This window comes from Larus michahellis, chromosome 5, assembly GCF_964199755.1.
Source record: "Larus michahellis chromosome 5, bLarMic1.1, whole genome shotgun sequence".
Classification (NCBI taxonomy): domain Eukaryota; kingdom Metazoa; phylum Chordata; class Aves; order Charadriiformes; family Laridae; genus Larus; species Larus michahellis.
In genome coordinates this window covers 1,137,220-1,159,379 of record NC_133900.1, presented here as the reverse complement: position 1 = coordinate 1,159,379, position 22,160 = coordinate 1,137,220, and the positions used below count along the sequence as shown (strand labels likewise).

Below are 22,160 nucleotides of genomic sequence, written 5' to 3'. Positions count from 1 at the left end.
GCTGCTGTAAGACTTTGTGTCTGCGCTGACAGTGCTGCTGTAGTAGCTGGGCAGGGCAAGGGAGAATCACACGGCTTGTTCCTGTTTCAAAATAGATTTGAAGAGAAAACATTAAAAACTGCAAGGCTGAAATTGAGTAGGCAAAATAGTCTGCTTGACTTGGCATCAGTCTGTGCCTTCTTCAGGAACCAGGAAGCTGATCTTTAGATAAAGAAAATGGTGTCTTGTGTAAATATCCAGTAAACCATCTCTTTCACTTCAGAGCTGTCATATGAGGTGGTTGTCATGTTCTGGTTAGTCCCCACAAAACCATCAAGCAACGCCAGGGGCTTGTGTTCACTGAAGTTTTGAATGGAATTTTTAATATAATATATTATTAATGCTGTGAAGATCTACATCTTAAAACGGCTTGAAACCTGTGTTAACTAAGTTGTAATTTCACCTGAACACATGTAGCCTTAGGTGGAAAGGCAGAACCCTACCCTTTGCCTTAATACTTAGTTTGATAAAGTCAAAATCCATTCCCACTGTTTTATTTCAAGACATAAGTTGATTGCTTTGTCTTGATGTTTCAGATCAGAGTATTTTTTCCAGTAAGGTCACTCTCAACTGAGATAGCTTAATGTATTTTGAAAGAGTAAGAGGTGATATCCCGAGGGCTAAAAGGTAGGAGGGTATGGGAGAGCAGGTGTGAAGTTCTTGCTTTAGTATTGGGACATACGAGGGGCTGAAAAATATTCCTACCTTTTCTTAAACTGAGCTGACCTATGACTAAGACGAACAAAAAACGCTGTGCGTGTGCGTAGTGTGGGCGTTAAGAAGTACCTTTGGAACAATGAGTGTTATGTCTTTCTAAGACTCCAGATGATTTCTCGTCACTTAGAACTGAAAGCTGCGTGTAAACACTTTGATAGTCCCTTAAGGATAAAACTACCGTGGAATTACACATGGTAATTTGCAGAGTTTTGGGGTTGCCTATTTGTATGTTACGTTGTGGATGCTGAAGTGAAAAAATGGTGCTTCAAATACTTGCTCCGGTTTGCCACGTTCCAAATATATCATTGCTTTGTTTTGAGTCACTCTTACCTCATGAAGCCCTTGAAGCGTGTTGAATGTTTAGATGTAAAGACGTTAAAAATACCTAGTGGTGTCGTGCAAAGAAAACTTGACTAGTTCTTAGTCAGAGTTGGACTTTGCTCTTGCACTGGAAATGTTGTTTTATTTCCTCTTGTGTGTTCCATGTGCAAGGTAATAGTATAAAAGCTGCTATTTCTGTGTCAAACAGACTGATGGGGTATATTCGTGAAGGGAACAGTGGAACAATACTTTATTTTTAAAGACATGCTCATAAATGTTGTATGAAAGACAGAGATATAAGTATTTTCTTTTCTTTGGTGCAGTGTCTTGGAACAATTTCACAGTAGTCCCCACGGCTGGGGATCGGCAGATGCTCGGTGGAACTGATCAGCAGCTAAAAATACTTGGGGGCCATTTTTCATACAAGAACGGGCAGAAGAAATTCCTGATGGGTTGCCGGGGGAGTCTGTGATGGTGGAGAAAAGGTGTGTCTGTGCCCTGGCCTGGTGTCCCCTGCCTGCCTGGCCAGTCCTGCACCTTCTGTGCTGGAGGTCCAGCTCTAAACCTGTGAGTGACACTGGCGGTACACACAGTCTGTTGTCTCAGTGAGGTGAAGGACAGGGACAGAAATAATTAGCTCTCTGCCATTGGAGGTGTGACAGCTAAAAGCGTTCTGGAGCAAAAGCTGAGATTATCTTGGATACGAGTTGCTAGAGCACAAGAGGAACATCGGGCTCTGCTGTTTACATGAGGAGTTCCTCGTGTAAATTGGGATCAAAACTGCTCACTGTACGAGAGTCATTTTAGCTGAGAAAGTGAAGGATCTGAGGCTTCCTTACTCTTCGAATCAGAACTTGTCAAGGTAGTGGGACCAAAGTTTATTACTGACCTGGTAATGGTGTCGTTTCGGTCTGAAGCTGGCTTTGCAATACCCGATGGACTTGAAAATCCTCGATAAATTTCATAGTGTCTTTATAAACTTTTTGCTGCTCTTCAAAAATTTTGGAGCTGGGAAAAATCAACTGTTAGAGTGGTTGAAAGTTGGCAGTAGGTCCTTCCATAAGTAAGAAATACCTCGGTAAGAAATAAGAGAAAAGGACTGTTGGTTAAGGTCTGTTTGAGGGGGTGAAGTTCGTTACATGGCAATAGCCACTAGCCCTTCCTTGTACGCTGGGTTTTTCGGAAAGTCTTCATTGTCATTGGCTCCACTGGGCTCCCTCTGGGTATCGAACACCAAAGGCCCAAGTGCCGAGGTAAAAATTTAGCAAGTTGTACAAATGTGATATGAGGCGAAAGTCATGGGAGTCATCTGACAAAAGTTGAGAACCGAATCTGCTGTTGGATTATAAACCGAGAAAGCAGGGGCCAGCCCTGAGAAGAAGAAAGAAAAACCTGTAGAAAAAAATAATTTTTCATGAAAGGTGTTTTTTGGGCCTTTTAAAATATTTGTCTGAGCTAGTGTGGTTCATCCAAATCAGGTTTCAGATGCTGTTGTTTACGGAGCTTAAAAACACTGAAGCATAAAAAAGGTTCATACTGTTATGTTAGTGAGCACGACTTGCTGTTTCACAGCCCTGGAGATCTGTTGTTTGCAGACACTTAAACTGTGTTTCACTGTTTACTTGATACTTTAAGAATTGTTTACTACTTTTTCTGAGCGTGTCCTCATGTAAGATAGAGAAATGTTATATTGTCTGTGCTCTTACTATAAGCAATGGCTGCAACGCAGCCAGGAGCTTGCATTGGTACCAGGAAGGTGTTGCTGGATGTTTGGCCTTGGATGCTCTTCAGGTTCTTAGGAACAAGTCTTGGGGCTGCGTTAATGCCAGTCTGTGCCTAAATGTACCAGACAATTAAGCAGCTGTTTACTGCCCACCCTTTCTGTCCATCCGCGCTCAGATGCCACATGGTACGGCAATATCCTGTTAATTTCTGTATTTTATATGGACTGTAAGGTCTTGAATATTTACTCTGTGTTAATTTGTGACTAAACGCTAGAAAGCAGCTGCACATAAATAATGTGTGTGTGCAGGATGGCCTTCAAGAGAAGGACTAGGGAATGCAACGGGCAAAATGGGCTCTTGAGCTCTTGAAAGCAGGTGGGGAACCTGAGATAAGGAGGAGAAAATGACTTTTTATGGTCTTTTCGTAATGCCTCTGGGTTGTCCTTACAGCACAGCTGTGATTGAGGAAAAACTGTAAAAGTGATAAACAAATGCTAGAGATGCTCTGTAGATTAATGACCAGCGCTATTCATGGCAGCTCTGTCCTGATTAGATGGATAAATAATGGGCTTTTGTCATTCTGCATTAAGGGCTGTAGTAGGTGGTGGATGCTGGAAACTAATTGTTTTCTGCCATTGTTCAGAAATGAAATTTTAAGTAGTTGCTTTTGTTGTTCTTTACTATTGGTAAAGTTTAGCTAATCATAAAGCTCTCCGGTAATGCTTTGTGGGCGACTATATTGATGTAAAGTGTAAATATTACAAAGCGTTAGATATGCATGAAAAGAGGGAGTTCAGGCACTAAATCAAGTGACACTTTAAAGGTGCCAAAGTCACTGGTGTAACAAAAAAGCTTAGCTTTGCTCTTGGGTTCTTTGATTGCATGGCATCAGATGAGATGAGAGCTTCATGTCAGTGAAGTTGTGCAGCTTCATCGGAGGTGAATCGTGTTGTGGTCAGGTGAGTTTGTTGTGTTTTGATGCATATGAAAAGTTTTCATACCAAATGGCCAGTGTGTGGCAGGTGCTTGTGCTGAGGGTAAGGTTAGAATTGCTGTCACTTCAGGCTTGTAATGTTAACTTTAGGTGTTGTGTACCAGTTCTGGTGGTTAAGAGACTTGACTAGCTTGATACCGTAGTTGATGGTGTGGTTCTGGAGTTGTGTGGTGTTGAGTACTGGATTTCTCTCTCCTAAGTGGAGAAGATGTGAAGAGACAGTTGTTTGTGGGTGGAATGTATCTTCCTCCCTTCCTGCCTGGCTTGACATAAAATTAGGAAGAGGCTAATTAGTACTAAAATTGAAATTGATAGGTGACTGACTCCTCCTCTTCAAATCCAATTCATGGGGTTTTTTTTGCTGAAAGGGGTCCCTGAGGGAGAGGGCGAGCGTGCAGAACCCAATTTGATGTTGTTGCAAAGCTTTAAGGAGGGATAGAACTTGTTTTTCTAATGAGAGGTGATAAAAGCACGTAATGTTGAAAATTTAAGTTTAGTCTAGTATTCCGATACTTGGAAAACTTAGAATGACTCTTTTGCCTAGAAAAATACTATTCAGAATGTACATATGCTAGGGTACTCGTAGCGTGAAATTTCCTTGAGGTTTGGATTTATATACATGTTAACGCCGCGCTTTTCAAGACCCTTTTTAAATTTTTCTCTACAGTTGCATTCAACATGTCAAAACTGTGTGCTGTTCTGTTTGAGAGTAGTCAGAACTTGGTAATTTTGTTCTCCTAGCATCTTCCTTAATTGTAGAAACATCAGATACGCTAGAAGTGATTACGGGCAAAGGAAAGTCGAGCAAGTACAGAACATGAGGGTTTTATTGCAGGATGAGAGAGGAGGAGAAATCTTGTAAAAGGCCTTCTGTTGGGGACTGTCTGAACAATTGGATTATGTCAGAGCATTGTTTGATCGCAGAAATGCTGACTGAGAACCCAGATGAAATATTCTGATATGTAAGGTGGAGCATTAGTGTACTATTCTACACATTTTTTTAGTTAAGGGAAATAAAATACATCTGAAGACCATTAAAGGAAATGTCTGTTTACTTGGCCTAGTAAATGGAAAAGCTTTGTCTTTAGTTTGTAGCTTCTGTGGAGAAGGCAGTGTTTTCTGAGAAATGAAAATGGAATTTTGACTTCTACCAAAATGCAGTTTTATTCACTGCTGTTAGACACTGTGTCTTTTAACACTGTCACGCTGCGTGGTGTTCTGTGTCACGTCAAACCAGACGAAAAGACAAGACTGATGAAACTCTTAAGCTAAAAGGCAATTGTGAGAATAGGGAAGAGTGGAAGTGGAGGCTCGATGGAAAGTTCTGCAAGCTGCGGGTTGAAGATGTATCTCTTCTACCTTGGAAAAAGAAAACTGGCGATATTGAATGTCATAAAATAGCCTAAATTTGTTACTTAATAAGTTCATTTCTTGAGATGTTTCTCTGAAATGGTTTAAGTGACAGCACATAATATAAGCATTTGCAAAACTCAATTGCAAGAGAAGTTTTGTCCTGAGAACTTGTGGTTGTCTTGGTGCTGTATTGTTTGTTGGTGAATTGCTTTTTCTCCTTGTTCGCATTGAGTTATATTTGTTTTTTTAATCATACCACGCTGATATTCTTAGCTGGAAGGAAAATGGGAAGATTTTTCCATTTGAAACTTAAACTGCATACAAGACCTAATTTGAGGGGAGAGGATGTGAGTGTGGGAGAGACGTTTTCCTATTTCGACTTTTTTCTTAGCAAATATTTCATAGTGTTAAGAAGAACCGTGACCAGCTGTTAAATATCTCACTCAGATGAGATTTTTTTCAGTGAGTCTAAGTAGTAGGGATTCTGCATGAGTTGGGTGAGCCAAGAATCCTTCCGACTGCTCAGTAGTTTGCCTTTCCAGTGGGGAAATCTGTCACTTGGCTGCGGAACAGCGTCGTAGTTCCTCTCTCTTGCTGCATGCTACACCAGGCGCAGTCCTCTGGAAGAAGACAAATGGCAAGTCCTCAGATGAACCAAAACCGGCCTAAAAATGGCCTCACAGATGCACGGAGCAGCGCTGGATGCTGGCGAGGCAGGAGTGAATTGTTCCTCAGGACTGGGGAGGAAACTAGGAGTTGCCTTCGCCGGTTTGCCAAGCTGGAAAGCTGCAGATACTGTGATTGGAGCCACTTTGACCAGAAGGTGGAAGTCATCCCCTTCAGCTTGCTGCGTCCCCAGGTTTGAAGAAGGAGGGCAAAGAGGCTTCAAAGGACTGGAAGGAGGCATCAGAGATGCCCCTGAGGTGTATACTTGTGTATTGCCAAAAGCTGCCTGAGAGGAGATACTGTTTCTCAATGGTATTGTTGAAGTGATAAATTGAAGTATTTTTGAAAGTACTTCTCAGCCCACCTTCCTGCACAACCAGGTGTTGAGGTTCAGGCTATCTGCTAGCACTGTATCCCAGTAAGCTTGGAGCTGGAGGCACACTGCAGAAGGAAAAGGTGTTGTGTGAGCTCTTGACTTGTGACAAGGGAATAGGTGGGAGGATGGAGGGAGCCCTTCCAGGAGTCGTTATCTAGTTTATCTGTCCATTTAGGTTCTTAGAGTATGTATCTGCAGGAATGTGAACTTGTGACTGCTTTTAAACTTTGGAGACACACATGAATGTTAAGAATAAAATGAATTGTATTTCTATCTTGATGAACTCTATTCCACGTGGAAGTAGACCGACTGTAGTAGACTACAGACAGTAGCTGCTTTTATCGAAAGATCATTGAAGGTTTTTAATTGTGTGGGTAACACGATTTAGGGGTGGCTGACACATGCGGTTCGTTTGTCTGGCAGACTTGCATTTGGACTGATTTTGGTTTTGGTTTGGCATTGGTTTTTATTTTTTTATTTCTTTGATTTTTTTGAAGGTGTAAATTTTTGAGGCTGGTGAGCTTTGTAGGGGGTTGTTTAGACTTGGTCTTTCTAACCCCATAAATGATTCTATGGCTAGTTTATGGGCTGAGGGGTGTGTTTGTGGAACCCTTGGAGGACTGTCTTTTCTAAACTGCTTGTGCCAGTCTTCCTTTATCAGGCTGTAAAGCACAAACGGATACTAGGGGCTTTTCTGTCTTATGTGCTGATCTCTTCCTTACCTTCTATGTGTTTCACAACCAAAACCAATGGAGAGTACAGGAAAGAAGGATCTTTAGAAGAACTTAGACCACTCGGCATCTGTTTTCTGAAAAAGGCAGATACAATGGGTTACATATTCTGTAGGTAATGTTTTAAATAAATGTGTTCTTGAGAGAGATTCTGTGAAACCCCTGTATGTTGCATTTGAGTTGATTATATCTGGAACATTTTGCTGGTCCTTTTATTTTTTCAGAATGTTGGATTAGGAGATGGCAGACTTGAAAGAAGTGAGATAGCTGAGAGAATTTTTCTGCAAGTCAGAAAACGACAGTAACCGCTAAAATAGTGATGAAGTAGTTTTTCTGGTTTTGTGAGCTAGTAGTGTTTAATGCCATTTGAGGCTTTCTTAGAAAGATGACTGGGTTGTGTGAAACGGAATAATTCTGTCTTTGTTATATGTATCTTTGATGCTTTGAGGTGGAAGAAAACCCAACAGACCAACAGCTTGCATAGAAACTCATGGCAGCCACTGCCTTCAGGCCTTTTGGAGCATTATGTATTCTTTCAGTGTTCCCTCTCTGTGTTCAGTTGGACTTGAAAACTCTAGAGTGCAGTGAGGAGATGTGAAGTCAGTCAGAAACTTTCCTAGTATATTGTGTAGTTACAGAGCAAATGGATAAGATGATAAAACGTACATTCTTTGTATGTGATCTTGGAGAATCTCATTGCTTCCCTTGATGAAATAGTGCCCTTTTGAGTCAACTGAGGATAGTTTGGCTAACAAAGTACTTAAAAAGCAAATGCTTAAGTGATAATTGCAACTGTGGGTTGTTTTTCTTTTGTATTTTAAGTATCATTCTTAAACCAGTTTTGTTATTTTTCAGGTGGAATCGTTTATCTTGGATCAGGATGATCTTGAAAACCCGATGTTGGAAACAGCTTCTAAATTGCTTTTGTCAAGTACTGCCGATGGTGCTGACCTGAGAACAGTAGATCCAGAAACCCAGGCAAGATTAGAAGCTTTACTTGAAGCTGCAGGTAAGTAGTCGTGTCCCATGCAGGTTTAACCCCGACGCCTTACATGAGACCCTGCTGGAACTGCTTGCATAACTCTAATCCATATGAGCATGATACGAACGTAGAATGTAAGGCGGTGTGTACTTGGCAAGGTTGTGCAAGTCATGGAAGAGAAAGGAGTTTATGAAAGCATTTCAAGCTTTGGAAAATGAGTTTCATGAGCAGGCTGTGCTTCTAATCATATTCCTCCAACATTAGATTTCTAAAAACCTGAGTAAAAATTGACATCCGACCTTGGCTTGCAGCTTTATATCAAAAACTAAATTGCTTTATGTGGCGCTGTTTTGCAACAATTGCTGTATGAAAAGCTTTACTAGTTGCTTATACTAAGTAGTTGGCAATAGTTGAAAATAATGCCTTCTGCAGATTGGAGGGTTTCATTTGTGCACATCACATCTGAGTGCAGCTTTTAAATTAGTCTTGTAAACAGCTAATCCCTTCATTTTTGGAAGCTGTAGTTCATTATGCTTGGGGTGTTTCTGCCAACAGATCTCATAGGCTCAATTTCAACTTCTCTGTTTTCTCCTTTTCTGGCACGCGTACCAATTTGTTGTAAATTGGGATGAAAGGAATAGGTAAACTGTCTACAGCTGATGGTAAAGCATTTGCAGATCCTGAGGTGCTTCGCAGACTGACTTCCTCGGTCAGTTGCGCGTTGGATGAAGCTGCCGCTGCACTTACCCGGATGAGAGCAGAAAGCACAGCAAATGCAGGGCAGACGGACAAGTAAGCCAAATTTTCTACTGGATGTTTTTAGTAGTTTGTTACTTTTAGAAGCAGTTTTTCTTGCTGTATCACTTTTGATTACAGGATGGTGAAACTCTTACTCAAGTGGAATTAGTGCGAAGTTATCACCTGTGATTATTCTGTTAAATATTCCTGGACTGTCAGGTCTTGCAATGGGGAGTTGGAGCAATTAATACTGCTTAGAATTCAGAAATGACGCTCTGAGAAATTTCACTGTAGAAACAAGATGCCTCTGCTCTTAAATAGTATGGGCATTAGAATGGGCAAAGTCCCAGCGGGTCATTCTGTGATAGCATGAAGCAAGCTTTTGGACCAAAAAATACCCGACTCTGTTAGTTTTAGAGAACTTCAGAGTGCCTCTTTAATTGAGGAAGGAGAACTTGAGGGCATGGCGCCTTGGCGGTGGCCAGCAGATCCCTGGCGCTGGGTAGGACCTTGGACAGGGCCTCGGCGGGGGAGTCGCTGCTTTGTACTGGCCTTGCTGGCTTTGCGCGTTTTCGTTTTACTGGGGGTTTTATGAGGGAGAGGAAAAGAAGGTTCCCTTCCAGGCTGTCCTAAGCTTCAGTACAAGAGTAACAGAGTGTTAGTAGGAGCAACCGAGTGCTGCTGTGCTAGTTGGCCATTTGTTCCTTGTATACTGAGTAACTGCAGAGAGACTTTTCCTCCTGTGTAGATCAGGGCACACAAAGAGCAGAATAGTTCGGGGTTATGTCTGCTTCTATTCTATGTGTGTCCCTCTCCGCCCCTGCACACCCCTTTTCTTGTGAACGGTGGCTGTGGCCAAAGTTGCTCCTGAGGACAGAGGACATGGGAAATAAAAATAAAGTGGGAAATGCAGTGAACAGACACATTTGAGAAATAATTCTCCATATATTAATATTGTGTCTGGTGGCACAAATTAAATAGGAGTCCTGGGTACAATATACAGGTATAAGTTAGTCCTTGCTACACAAATACCTGCTTTAGCATCTTGAGTATTTTAAGAATTGCTCATATCTGCATTGGGTTATATGGCTTTCTGTCAACTACCTTATTTTTCCATTCACTTTTGAGTTAGTTCTGTGTTGATGGGGCGTCCTAAATGCAGAAGAGAGGAAGGGGCAGGGGGTGGGATGAAGCCGGTAGTCTTGGGTTTATTATTATTAATACAATTATTTGGAGGAGAAGAGAGAAATATGTCAGACTTGATTTTTTTTTTCTTTATTATTCTTACAAAACAATCACTGTTTTGGAATGAAGGCAATGTAGACAGAATCGGAGGGATTGAAAATATGCTTCCAGTATGCCCTTCTTTGACTGAACCAATGATAGATAATACAAGTCAGTAACTCATAGAGTGACACGAGAACCACAAGTACTCTGACTTACAGCTTACCAAGCCAGGAGAATTTTACTCTTCGCGGCTTGGTTGAGTTAGGGCCACAATTGAAATGTTGGATTGCATTGCAAGATCACGGACAGAGGGGAAGTGATTAATTATGTTATAGAAGAGCGATGCAGGAGGTTTGGTTTAGTTTAATTAACAGTTACGGTGCTGAACAAAAGTTAAAGTGTTGTTAAGAAGAAAAGGCTGTTTCTGTGATTACCCAAAGAGGTTTTGTACTTCTGTAGGATATAATATTGTGCTGCATGTGTAGTGCTGAGACAGTAAATCAAGTCCACGATTGTGTCTTCTCTCAACATGTTTTCTGCTTCAGTTGTACATATTGCAGAATCTGGTAACCTAAATAGTCATCCTGCAGATGTTTCTCATGTAAACTCCTGTTAAAATTTAGTAACTGGAGTGGTTGAGTATGCACATTACTCAATTTTCAGAGAACTTATGTGGAAAACCTTAAGTGACACCTCTTTAACTAGCAGTTGGCACTTTTTTTAGATTGGGGTTTTCCTTTTTTGTTGGCTGCATCCTTGTGGCGTACTGGATTTTTACTGTGCACGTAGAGCGTAGTCCATTTTCACTTTTAAATGCTTTCTGTCTTACTAGCCGCAGCTTGGCAGAGGCTTGTTCAGAAGGAGATGTAAATGCTGTGCGGAAGTTGCTAATTGAAGGACGAAGTGTGAACGAGCACACAGAAGAAGGGGAAAGCCTCCTTTGTTTGGCCTGCTCAGCAGGATATTATGAGCTTGCGCAGGTTGGTTTCCTTGTTGGTTTTAGTATATGTGTATTGTATAAAAGTTAAGAGTTGAATGATTGTATTCCGGTCTTACGCACCTGGAAGGTTGTGTTAAGGTAGCAGAAAAAGTCACAGTTAACTGGCAATGAAGACTTATATGTAAACTGAATATTGGTAATGCATTCTTTGTGCTTACTTCTTTAAGTGGTTTTAACACAAAACTGTGTGTTGGTGAAGGTGGGGGCTTCGTGTGGCTTTTCAACCATCTTGACACACTGGTTTGTCACTTCCCAGTGTTGTTGATCACCCTTCTGTTCCCAGGTTCTTCTGGCAATGCATGCTAATGTAGAGGACCGTGGCATTAAAGGAGACATAACACCTTTAATGGCCGCTGCTAATGGCGGACATGTCAAAATTGTCAAGTTGCTGCTAGCTCATGGTGCTGATGTGAATGCACAGTCATCAACAGGTAAGTAAGCGTGTTCGACCTTGTTGAAAACGACTGAAAAGCTGAGATTTCCAGTGTGTGGGAAACTGTGTGTGGAAATTTGGTAGGAACGTCTCTCAGCGAAGCAACGCAGAAAGCTTCCTGGTGGTTTTTCTGTTTAGCTTCTGCCTTCTTTTTTAAATGAAGCTATAAAATATTAGTTGGTTGCAGGCGTACAAAAGTAGATAAGGTCAATTAGTAAGTGAAAGGTAGTTGTATACCGAGGATTGTTGTCACATAGTATTTTAAGCACAGTTTGGGAAGTTTGTGTGTACATACAAAATTATTTGGTGTCAGGTCTAGGAAATCAAGGGAAAACAGTAAACATGAGAAGATGGCCCCTTTTTTTTGTTCCCCTCTCTCCCCTGCCCGCTTTTCCTGTGGCATTGTGGTAGGCATTTGTGTTGAAGTGATGAAATTGGCAGTCATCTTAGTTTGTGCAGCCTTGAAGTGGAGAGATTTTGTGTAGTCAACAGTCATTGACAATGCGAGTGCTGACCCTGAATGATGAAGAAAGTTGGGATACCAGAAAGCCACCTTGGTTTTTTAAATTTAATTTTCTTCAGTGAAGTAGTTCTGAGCAGCAATGCTCCTTTGACTTTCAACTTCTTTTCAAGGTATCTTTCATAAAAGCGTATTCTTTGACTGTTCTGTTCAGATACATGTTTTTGTAGTTTTTCTGTGGAGGTTGTTTTCATCGCCTTGTGAAGACTGTGGGCATTTTTGAGCTAGCCCTTTTGAGGTGTTTTAAGACTTGACGTGTCCCTGCTGATTTACAGGAAAAAGGATGGGGTTTTGTGATGGAAACTGGGATAGAAACGGCAAGAGAAGTACATCAATAGAGTCACGAGGCACATAGAGATCTTCAGTCTGTCAGCACTGAGCTCCTTTGAGCAGTTACTTGCTTCCCCCCCCCTCCCCGCCCCGTAGTGCTTGGTCTGTAGTCTGAAAAAAATCTGTTTAGTAAGGTAGCCAGGTAAAAGCGATGAACTGGGGCATAAGTTGAAGTTCCCAGTGTAGGAATGCTATCAAATGGAGTTATCGAACCTTTTTCTCTTCTGGCTTTAGGCAATACAGCCCTTACGTATGCCTGTGCTGGAGGCTATGTTGATGTTGTGAAAGTACTGCTGGAATCGGGCGCCAGTATCGAGGACCATAACGAGAACGGTCACACTCCGCTGATGGAAGCGGGCAGTGCCGGCCACGTGGAAGTGGCCAGAGTGCTGTTAGAAAATGGAGCGGGCATAAATACGCATTCCAATGAATTCAAGGAGAGCGCGCTTACGCTGGCTTGCTACAAAGGTATAGAACCAAATTCCATACTTGATACAAAGGTGTGGACAAGTGTGCTGGGTGTGAAAAGTCTTCTCAGAAAGTATTTACTCTGCCTTGCTGTCCAGGGAAAAATTAATGTTAAGGCTCTGAGTAGATGCTTTCTGATGCTTTTATCCTGGCACGTGGCATGTATGTGCCATACATAAAATGAAGATCCGTGTGGAGAGTGCAAGTATCAAGATATAAACCTTGTGTCTGAGTCGTTACGATGCTTTAAAAAATTCTCTATTAAATGAATTAGGAGACAAGGAACTAATCTGCTTTGTCATAGAGGAAGTATGGTAAACTTTCTGTGTTGTAGCTATATTATTATATATTATCAGAAATTACATAATTTTGGAGGACTGGAAAACAAGCAAAAACTAGGGTCTTGTCTTTTAGGTGTCAGTGCTTAGGCAACAGGCCTTTTTTGCCTCCCTTGGAGTATTAGGCAGCTAATGATGTACGTTATGTACCTTCATTATGTACATTAGACTATTTCAGTGACTTGTGAGATGTGCTCTCCAAAGTAGTTTTATCTGTTAAATATTTTCTCCATACAGGCCATCTAGAAATGGTGAGATTTCTGCTGGAAGCTGGTGCAGACCAGGAACACAAGACCGATGAAATGCACACTGCTCTCATGGAGGCTTGCATGGTAAGAGCTGGACGATGTCAGCAGGGGAGGCGCACGTACTCTTTCTTTGCTTCCTGAAGATGAACAAAGTGATTCTTTTTGGTACAGAACTAAACTATGTGATGTTTCGGTTCTCCTGCGTGCTCGATTGCCCTTTCGCAGAAGAAATTGGAGGTGGACAGCAGGGGAATACTTATTAAAAAACAGTCTTTCCTAAAAGAGAAAAACTGAACTTGTTCCTCTCATGGCGGACAAAGTTGCTGCATTCTTAAAAGCCACCAGGTGAAACTTGCATCCCAGGAGCATTAGCAGGAGAGCTCTGCTAACCCATCATTTGAATAAGTAGGTTTCTGTAGGTCCGGCTGCACTTGATTTTATTTTTTTTTTCCGTAAGCGGCAGAGGTCAGTGAGGAAGCATGTTTGTTATCCTAAAGCAGCTTCTGTAGGCTGCATCTCTCCTCGTGTCACTTCCTCTTCTCATAATCACGGGGGCCTGGTTTGAGTCTCATACTTTTGTGACCTCAGTTCAGAGAAATTATGAACTTCGAGATAGTGAAAAGTAAATAATAATGATTTTTCTGGAACAGAAAATTTTTTTTTGCTTTGTGTAATTTTGCAGGCTTCTGAGTGAGAAACTTTCGGTTTACGATGAGAAAATCCTTTGTACAGGAATTGCCAAATTAATAACTTAGAGGAAGATTCTCAGTGGGTGTTGAAATGCTTTTAGCAATTCTAATGTGCTAAACATAAGCCGTGAATATGGTTGTAACCTGACTGTTGGAGGCATTTAACAGACCTGTTTGCTGTTTAAGGAGTTTGTAAGCTAAGTTCTCTTTCAGTGGAGGTGGTTAAGTTCAGGTGTGCGTCTGCAGCGTGGCTTAGTACGGTTCACACAGCCACATTTGAAAGCACAGGATCAGAAGCTGTTTGGGGAGCAACTAGGAGATGAGAGGGGAAATCGTTAACCTCTTAGTAGTAAGAGTACTTTGGTGTTGCTGCTTTGCCTGTCTGAGGCAACTACAAAATGACGCCATAGAATAGATTGCCTTTTTGTAAAATTTAGTAAAATTCTGAGAACAACTGATTTTTGGATAATAGTTTCTTGCAGTAGAACGCAAATATGTGAAGCTTTCCCTTAAAAGGATATTTATGGATACATTTTAATGCTGGAATGGTATAATTGATGCTGGACTTGAGATTGTTCCAGGCTTTTGTAGGGAAGAAGACTTGCTAAATCTGTGTCTTCGGGTAGTTTTTTCTGTTTGAAGTGCTGATAGGTTTGAACAGCTATTCAAGTCTCATACATCTGCATCTTCTTTAAAGCACATATCCTATTTGAAATCTGTTTCCTATGTGTTACCTGAGGTAATAGGATCCAATTGCTTTAGCCTTTTCCCTTGAAGATTTCTTTTGATGATGGAGTAAATGTGTCATTTATTCCCTTTATTTCTCCTGCAGGAATTGTTTAGACTGTGCTACTCCCTCTGAGAGAAATGAATGTGCTGCCGTGAGTTTGTTAACCCTGCACCCTACTGAGGGTTGGCAGGGGTGAGCCAGCAGCATGAAAAGTCCAGCAGGCGTTAGCTTGTGTTTCTACAAATGAGAATGTTTTGAACTTCTCCTGCTGGAGAAAAGAAAATAAACCAAAATGGAGTAGAATTACGTTCAATTTTTAGGCCTCCCCCTAGTTTTCTTTGTGACCCTGAACGTTGGGCAGTGCTTCCTGCGGGGGTTTCCTCTATTTCAGATGCACAGCAGCAGCATGCTTAGGTAGCTCAGCAGTTTGTTTATACCTTCTGCCAACATATTCCAAATCCTCCATCTGAATATGGAACTGAGAAGTAAAACAGAAAACTTGTCTCTTGATGTTTCCTTTTTACCCTCCTCTCTCATTAGATTTCTCCTGAGGTGAGCTTTTCACGTCACTAGCCTTGTGTGGTGTCAGGTTGTGTATCTGTGGCTGGCGAGGAGTGCCGCAAAACCTTATTTAGTCTTCCCTTTCCTGAAATAACTGTAATGGTGCTCAAATCAGCCAGTTATGTCTATTCAAGGAAGTTAATGACTTGAGACAGGGGAATCATTAACAGAAAGCATTACACTTCTCAAGAAGTTGTTAGAGCGAAAGGCACATAGATAAACAGGAGTTCAGCTGGTGTTTATCTCACCCTGAAATCTTAATAGATCAGCCGTATAAATATCGTAGGTGCTGCCCTTGCAGTTCCCTGGGAGGCGACGATAAAATTCCCTTGCTTGATGTTGCAGTAGCCTTCTTGTCAGTCCGGCTTTTTGACAGATGAGAAGTTTGCAGAGGAAGCTGCTATGGAGCCACGGGGCGAGCCTTCTTGTCCTTGCCAGCCTCTTCCCCTCCCCTTTTCCCTCCACCAACAGACTAACAACAGTCCATTGGACTCGCAGAAACGTTGAGACCCGTTTTTTCTTAAGATTTACTGAGAGGTAGGAAAAAAATATGTCTCCCTTGTTTCTGCAAGAAGCTGTTCCTGAGTAGGCATTTCCACGCTGTGGCTCGGGATTGATGGATAGTTGAGAGCCTCAGTACCTTCAGCTCGGCTTGAGAGGGAGCAGCTTTCGAAGGCAGGACTTGAAAAGGCTGCGGTCTGAAATAAAGCAGTGCAGGCGCTTCTCATCTCAGCGTGCTTTTCCTGCAGAAACAGTTGTTGCTCTTCAGTAGCAGAAGAAAACTCCTGTCTCTGGGATGGCATTGAACTTGAATATAGGTGACAATTGTTTGTATGTGGTGTAGCGCTTACATGCAAGCTAGTGAGATTGTTTAAATCTTGTCCTACGCGGCATTCAGGAAGACTTCTGACCCGAGAGCTTTCTTTTTTTTTGTAGACGGTGGTTGACATGGGTTTAATGCAGGTGAGTTGTTGGGCAATGCGACTTGCCTTGTTGGAGCAAAAAGCAGGTTTGTCTAGCTGGCGCTTCCTCTTACTGAAGTAACTTAATCATTCACAGGGAGGGCTGAGTGCGGGTTGCCCACAGTGGTTGATCTTTAAAATACACCTGGTGTGCTTCTGCAGGTTGATCAGATGATTTTTTTTTTTTTTGGGTGATCTAATAGCAATTGTGAGGCTTTTTCCTAGCTGTTGTAGACGAGCTGAATGGCACCGCCCCATTGCAAGGTTGGTTAAAGCCCAGATGAAGCTTCTGTGTGTGGTTAAACACCAGCAGTTACTCTCCAGGCCACTTGGCCCATATAAGCAGGTTTGAAGTATCCCTTTATTCTGCGGATTGCCGTGCTTGTCTTGAGTCAGGGGTGATTAGTGAGCTGTCTTGCCAGAGCCTGACGGTTGAGGCACCGTCTCTGCATTTCCCTGAGGAAAGATTCTTTATGGAGTCTTGGAGTTTTTCCCTAAAATAGTATTGTCATTTCATGTAAAAGGTGAATATGTCCTAGTTAATGTCCTAGATATTTTTTCTGAGAGGAAATCGTGTTTTGCTCCTTGGATATCAGAAGAAGGTGTAAAACACTTAAGAAAATGAAGTGCAGAAATGTCAGATGCAGTTTTGTGTTGTGTCTGGAGAAGAGGTTTTGTGGTTGTAGTTTCTAGCTTGGTGCGATGGCTGCAATTTGCCACTTATGAGTTAATCTGAGCTCAAGGTCTGCTTACCTTGTTCAATGACAGCCTTGGGGTCGCCTCCTGTTCCTGCTAAGCTGCTGGTTTTTCTACACAGCCTCCTGTGTTTTGTGTGTCAGACCTTTTCCCATTACGGTTACTACAAGCCTGACCGATGGCAGCTTCCTCATGGAGAAGACTAGCTTGGAGAGTTTGTGTGGTTGGTGGTCCATGGTGCCCAAGCTGGTCTCTGCTGCTGTCTCAACAAAAGGGGGATTGGATGGCAGTCAGATATGTCACCGTCAGGCCGCCAGTGTAAACACAGAGCTGAAAAGCCACTTCAAATCCTTCCTGAATTTATGGCATAAAAAAACATGATGAAGATCATATGCTCAAATATTTTCTTTGCTTCCAAAGGAAGAAAGCAAACTTAGGAGCTATGTTTTGGGAAAACGAGTTTGACAGCATGATAATGGTACCTGGAAAATCCTGCCAAGGGAAGGCTGTGGTTCAGGTGGCTCCTGAGATGTATGAGGAACTCCTGCCATGTGCTCTTGTCTCGGCTTTTCTCTCGGAGGGAGAAAGTAGGTCCTGACTCTGCTATTAAATTGAGCAGTGAAATAGTTTTGCAGGAGCCAAGAGGCAGGCAATGTCATTGTGCACGGCTTCTTTCCAAGAAAGGAAGGAGGCAAAATTGCTAAATCTGAACCCTGTCTTCTCTTCCACGTCTTTCCCCAAAAGCTGGGAATGTGCAATGTTAATACTCCGAGACACTAACAGTCTGCATGGACCTGAGGGCAAACTCTGTTCCTGACATGAGTTGTTCTTATAACTAAAATACACGAGGTTTAACAAATAATGCAACTGCATGTTGAATTTAAAACAAAATTCCCACTCTTAGGCAAAGCAGGGAGCATTGCTATGGAGTGACTTGTTTGCAAAGTCAGGGTTTTGTAGTTGTTAGTAAGAACATCAAAACCTGTTCTTGCATCTGAGAGAAGATTTTTTTTTTGACTGAAAATTCCCTTAATACTCCTGTATTTATTGCTGCTTGTATTGTTAGCAGTAAATTTGTTGGCAGAACGCGAGAAGAAATACATTTGAGTGGTAATTTATTGTCCATCGGAACGCTTGGACTTGAGTCTGATAGGAAGAAGCTGACCAGCTTGTTACTTATGCCAGTGGCAGGAAAGTTTGTTATGTGGTTCACAATGTTTTGGTTTTTGAATTGAACATATTCAGTAACACATGCTTGAAGCTTCTTCTTGTGCCTGTTTAAGAGTAGATCTTTAGCCTCAAATACTTAAGAAAACTGTTAGGCAAGTTACATTGTATTTTTTGACTTCTTCGCTCACTTGTTTCTTTCTGTGTCTTCTGACGGAATCTGACTTGGTGAGTGCTTGAAGCTTTGGAGAAGAGGAGGGATTTTTCTGTTTTGACGTTTCTTTTGATCTTGGTTTTTTGAATTCCTAGGATGGCCATGTGGAAGTGGCAAGGTTACTTCTTGACAGCGGAGCTCAGGTGAACATGCCCGCTGACTCTTTTGAGTCTCCCTTGACTCTGGCAGCCTGTGGTGGGCACGTGGAACTGGCAGCTTTGTTAATTGAACGTGGAGCTAACTTGGAAGAGGTAAACGATGAAGGATACACACCACTAATGGAAGCAGCTAGAGAAGGCCATGAAGAGATGGTGGCACTGTTACTGGGGCAAGGTAACTATTGCAGTGCCTTCTGTGGACTGTAATTCCGTAGGCCTCTGCATACGGTGGGGAGGTGGGGAGGAGAAGCTGAGTAATTTGATCTCGTTCTTCAACATCTTTTGAACTCACCCCTCCCACTTTTTGGTAAGTTAGTGATTTTTGGGTTGTTTTTTTTTTTAAACAAAATATCCTTTGCTTTACTCTTTTACTTAGTAAGTAGTTATTCTCATTTGTTTGTCACCAGGTTTGTGTTTTTTGACATCGAATAGTGAACAGTTAATGTGGTAACTTGCACTCTGCACGATGGCCTTGGCCTATCCTGAGATGGTGTTATTGCTGAAGTGCTTTGAGGCCGTCAGAGGGTTTTCCAAACAGTTAAATAAAGTTGAAATCTTTTAGTTGGATACACTGTGATTTTTAGAAGGAAATTTCTGCAGCTCTAGAGATGAGATGTAATCAGAAGATGCCTTGTGCCTTAGGAAGTGGCTTTGTCTGTCGATACTGGTTTCAGTAACTGGTGTTTTCTGATGTATCTGTGGTTTTGGTGTTTTGTTTTTTGAAGGAGCAAACATCAATGCTCAAACAGAGGAGACGCAAGAAACAGCATTGACTCTGGCTTGCTGTGGAGGTTTTTTGGAGGTTGCTGATTTTCTTATTAAAGCAGGAGCTGACATAGAACTTGGTTGTTCCACACCTTTGATGGAGGCTGCTCAAGAGGGTCATTTGGAGCTGGTTAAATATTTATTAGCTGCAGGTATGGAGTAACTTTGTTAACAGTTCTGTAGAGTCTTAAAATAACTTTAAGAGAAAAATACCTTTTTCCATATTCATTCCAATTTCATTAGCAGCTGCTTGAACTTGGCAGCAAAGCTTTGTGGAACCTGAAGTAATCTGCTAGTTGGATGCTAATTTAGCTTCTGAAGGTTAAATTGATGTAAACTCGCTTGGAACTGAACTTCTAGTTTATTTTTTTTATTCCTCTAGAGTATGACTAAGTTGTCAGTTTCATAGATGTTGGACTGGAAGGGGGAAGTTAAGAATCACCTGGTAAAGATTGTGAAGAGACTTGCATGTTTTCTGTGATGAACTTCATAACGTTTACTTCCTCGTTACTGCTGCTGCAGGGGCTAACGTGCATGCAACAACAGCAACCGGGGACACAGCCCTGACATACGCCTGTGAAAATGGCCATACTGATGTAGCAGATGTCTTACTTCAGGCAGGTGCTGATCTGGTAAGTCATCACCTTCTTAACTTTATTTCCTAATTAATTTTTTTATTAATGTCCATTTACTTTTTTGGGGGGGTCTTGTGTTCATTGCTGAAAACTTCTGAGTTTACTGTTAGTTGTTATAGTTGTATTTGAATTACCTTTAACCTTTTTCTTTTAACTAAGTGGGAGTTAGTGATGCTTTCCTAATGGATTTTAGGTTGTTTAATTACCTGAAAGTGCTTAGGTCAGTTGCAGTACTTTGGCGGTTGATGTCTAAAGCATTTCCGAGCTGTTCAAGGTTGCTTGTACAGAAAAATCGGAGATTTTTTTCTTTTGTCATGTGCATCCTGAATGGTGTTTAGCTTAGAGTTGTTGAGCTGATGATGGGTTAATACTGGTATCTGCAAATTTCTTCTGTTCCTTAAGGAGCGAACAGTTGCTAGTTCTGTTCTGATGTGATCTATTTGGTGTACTGGAATGGAATTAAGATGATGGAGGTAAATCGATTTTTACATTTCAGTAGGCTTATACACCAATATGTTATCAAAAACTGCAGTTAAGCATGACATGTTTTGTTCAACTAAAATCCCCACCGGGTGCTTGAGTGCTTCTTGTCCAGGAGTCTCAGACCTGTGCAAAGGTAGCTAGATAGTTTCATCTGTCTGCAAGGTACACTCAGTTCAGATGTTACTTCAGTTTGTGTCTGTAGTTTGTGAAACACTAAAAAGGGATCTCCCACGTCGGGTGTCTTTCCTTTCCAAAAACCAAAAGGCTGAATTGCCTCCTTTCACACATGTTAATGTTGAATTTTAAGCCTTTCCTTATCTGCTCTAGGAGCACGAATCGGAAGGTGGAAGAACTCCTCTCATGAAAGCTGCAAGGGCTGGTCATGTTTGCACTGTTCAGTTCTTGATTAGCAAAGGTAAGACTGGGGAAAGGTTTTGGTTTTCCTGCTGTTGGAAATGCTGGAAGTTAAGAACATGTCAGTACTAGTGTAACTTCCTTGGATCTGTTTCACATGTTTTAACTTTAGTAGTGATTCTCAAACTAAGCAGGCAACGATCACCTCTGGTTTCTGGTGGGATTAGTGGGAACCGCAGCTGCTTCTAAAAACAGTTCTATATTGCAGTCTGTAATTCCTAGTAAAAGCAGCGACAGTAGTAGTGGATTCTGGGTGTCTCCGTGCTCCCGGTGTTTTTGAACACTCTCTTTGCAGAAGTTTAATTTCAAGTGCATGTTTGTTTCAGAGTTTTGACTACAACTTGCTGTGTGTTGTCAGAACTGTCAGCTCCAGCCTTACATCGCTGTTGAACGCATGGAGTTGATACAGAGCTTGGAAGCGCTGTTTTCTCTCGCTTGAGCTGATACTGAGGGATTTTTCTTGTACCTTCCTCCTGTGGCACAGAACTGGCCTAAAGCTTCCGGGGTGGTTTAATTTCCCCTGTGTAGTTTGTAGAGGAAAGAAGCAGAGCTGCAATTAGTCTTGCTGATGCCAAGATGCATGGACCTGTGCGCTGGATCTTAGCCTTTGTTTTTTGGTTTTCTATTTTTCTTTTTTTAAAGAGGCATATCTCTGGCACAGTTGTTGGCAAAGTGAAAAAGCAATAGGTTGACCTACTATGTGGTGTTCCAGACTTGGCAACATCACTGTTTGAACAGAGAGTTTGGAGTGCTACTCCAGGCAGGGTTGCTAATCTTCTTGGGGCCATATATGCCCAGAGTTTAACTCCCTTTAAAGCATTAGGCAGCTGGCAAGACCTTGAGTTTAGTAGCTGTGATGTGTTCAATGGTCTCGTGGTGACAGTAATAATTGACTGTTCAATTTATTTATCAGTTGTAAGACTGCAGCCTTGGAGAGCTATGTTTTCATATTTAAGAAAAGAAGTTAATTTCCTGTCTCTTTTGGTAGAGGAGAATGGGTTGAAGTCTTTTTCAATAATCTTTCCCCCTCTGTTTTTGAAGGAGCAAACGTGAATAGGACCACAGCTAACAACGATCACACAGTGCTGTCACTGGCCTGTGCCGGAGGTCATCTGGCAGTTGTGGAGTTACTGCTAGCTCATGGTGCTGATCCTACGCACAGGCTGAAGGTTTGTTGCTCAAGTACCGTATTTTCCTCTGAGCTAGTCTTTCATCTTAAAACTAAGGATATCTGAACGAATTTGGTCCTCTCGTGTTCTCTGCAACTGGCCCAACATGTCGTGATTTAAATAGGAGACCTAAGAGCTGGTATGTCCATGGAGAGTTATTATGCTCATGAGCATATTTATAGAAGTTAGAGTTAGGAAGAGTGCAGGTCTACTGATTACCTACCGTGAACGTAAAAGTTGCACTTGAGTTCTAAGTTCAGAATTGTGGAAGAGGAAAGAAAATTTTAACAAGTACTAGTTATTGTGGAAATA

At 41.8% G+C, this 22,160-nt stretch overlaps 1 protein-coding gene across 9 annotated transcripts in view; it reads left to right on the top strand.

Annotated features, from left to right (window-relative positions):
* ANKRD17 (ankyrin repeat domain 17) overlaps nt 1-22,160 on the top strand; it is an 88,361-nt gene that overhangs the window by 34,693 nt on the left and 31,508 nt on the right. For 8 of the 9 annotated variants that reach the window (XR_012587082.1, XM_074587772.1, XM_074587771.1 and 5 more), the window contains exons 2-12: nt 7,777-7,930; nt 8,539-8,695; nt 10,701-10,848; nt 11,152-11,299; nt 12,386-12,619; nt 13,195-13,289; nt 18,320-18,557; nt 19,108-19,299; nt 19,670-19,779; nt 20,593-20,680; nt 21,721-21,848. Coding sequence is in view for 8 of the 9 variants with exons in the window: in XM_074587772.1 (XP_074443873.1) it covers nt 7,777-7,930; nt 8,539-8,695; nt 10,701-10,848; nt 11,152-11,299; nt 12,386-12,619; nt 13,195-13,289; nt 18,320-18,557; nt 19,108-19,299; nt 19,670-19,779; nt 20,593-20,680; nt 21,721-21,848 (1,692 nt within the window). In the remaining variant the exon portion in view is untranslated. The remainder of the gene's footprint in view (nt 1-7,776; nt 7,931-8,538; nt 8,696-10,700; nt 10,849-11,151; nt 11,300-12,385; nt 12,620-13,194; nt 13,290-18,319; nt 18,558-19,107; nt 19,300-19,669; nt 19,780-20,592; nt 20,681-21,720; nt 21,849-22,160) is intronic. The other variant, XM_074587767.1, reaches the window with a different exon arrangement.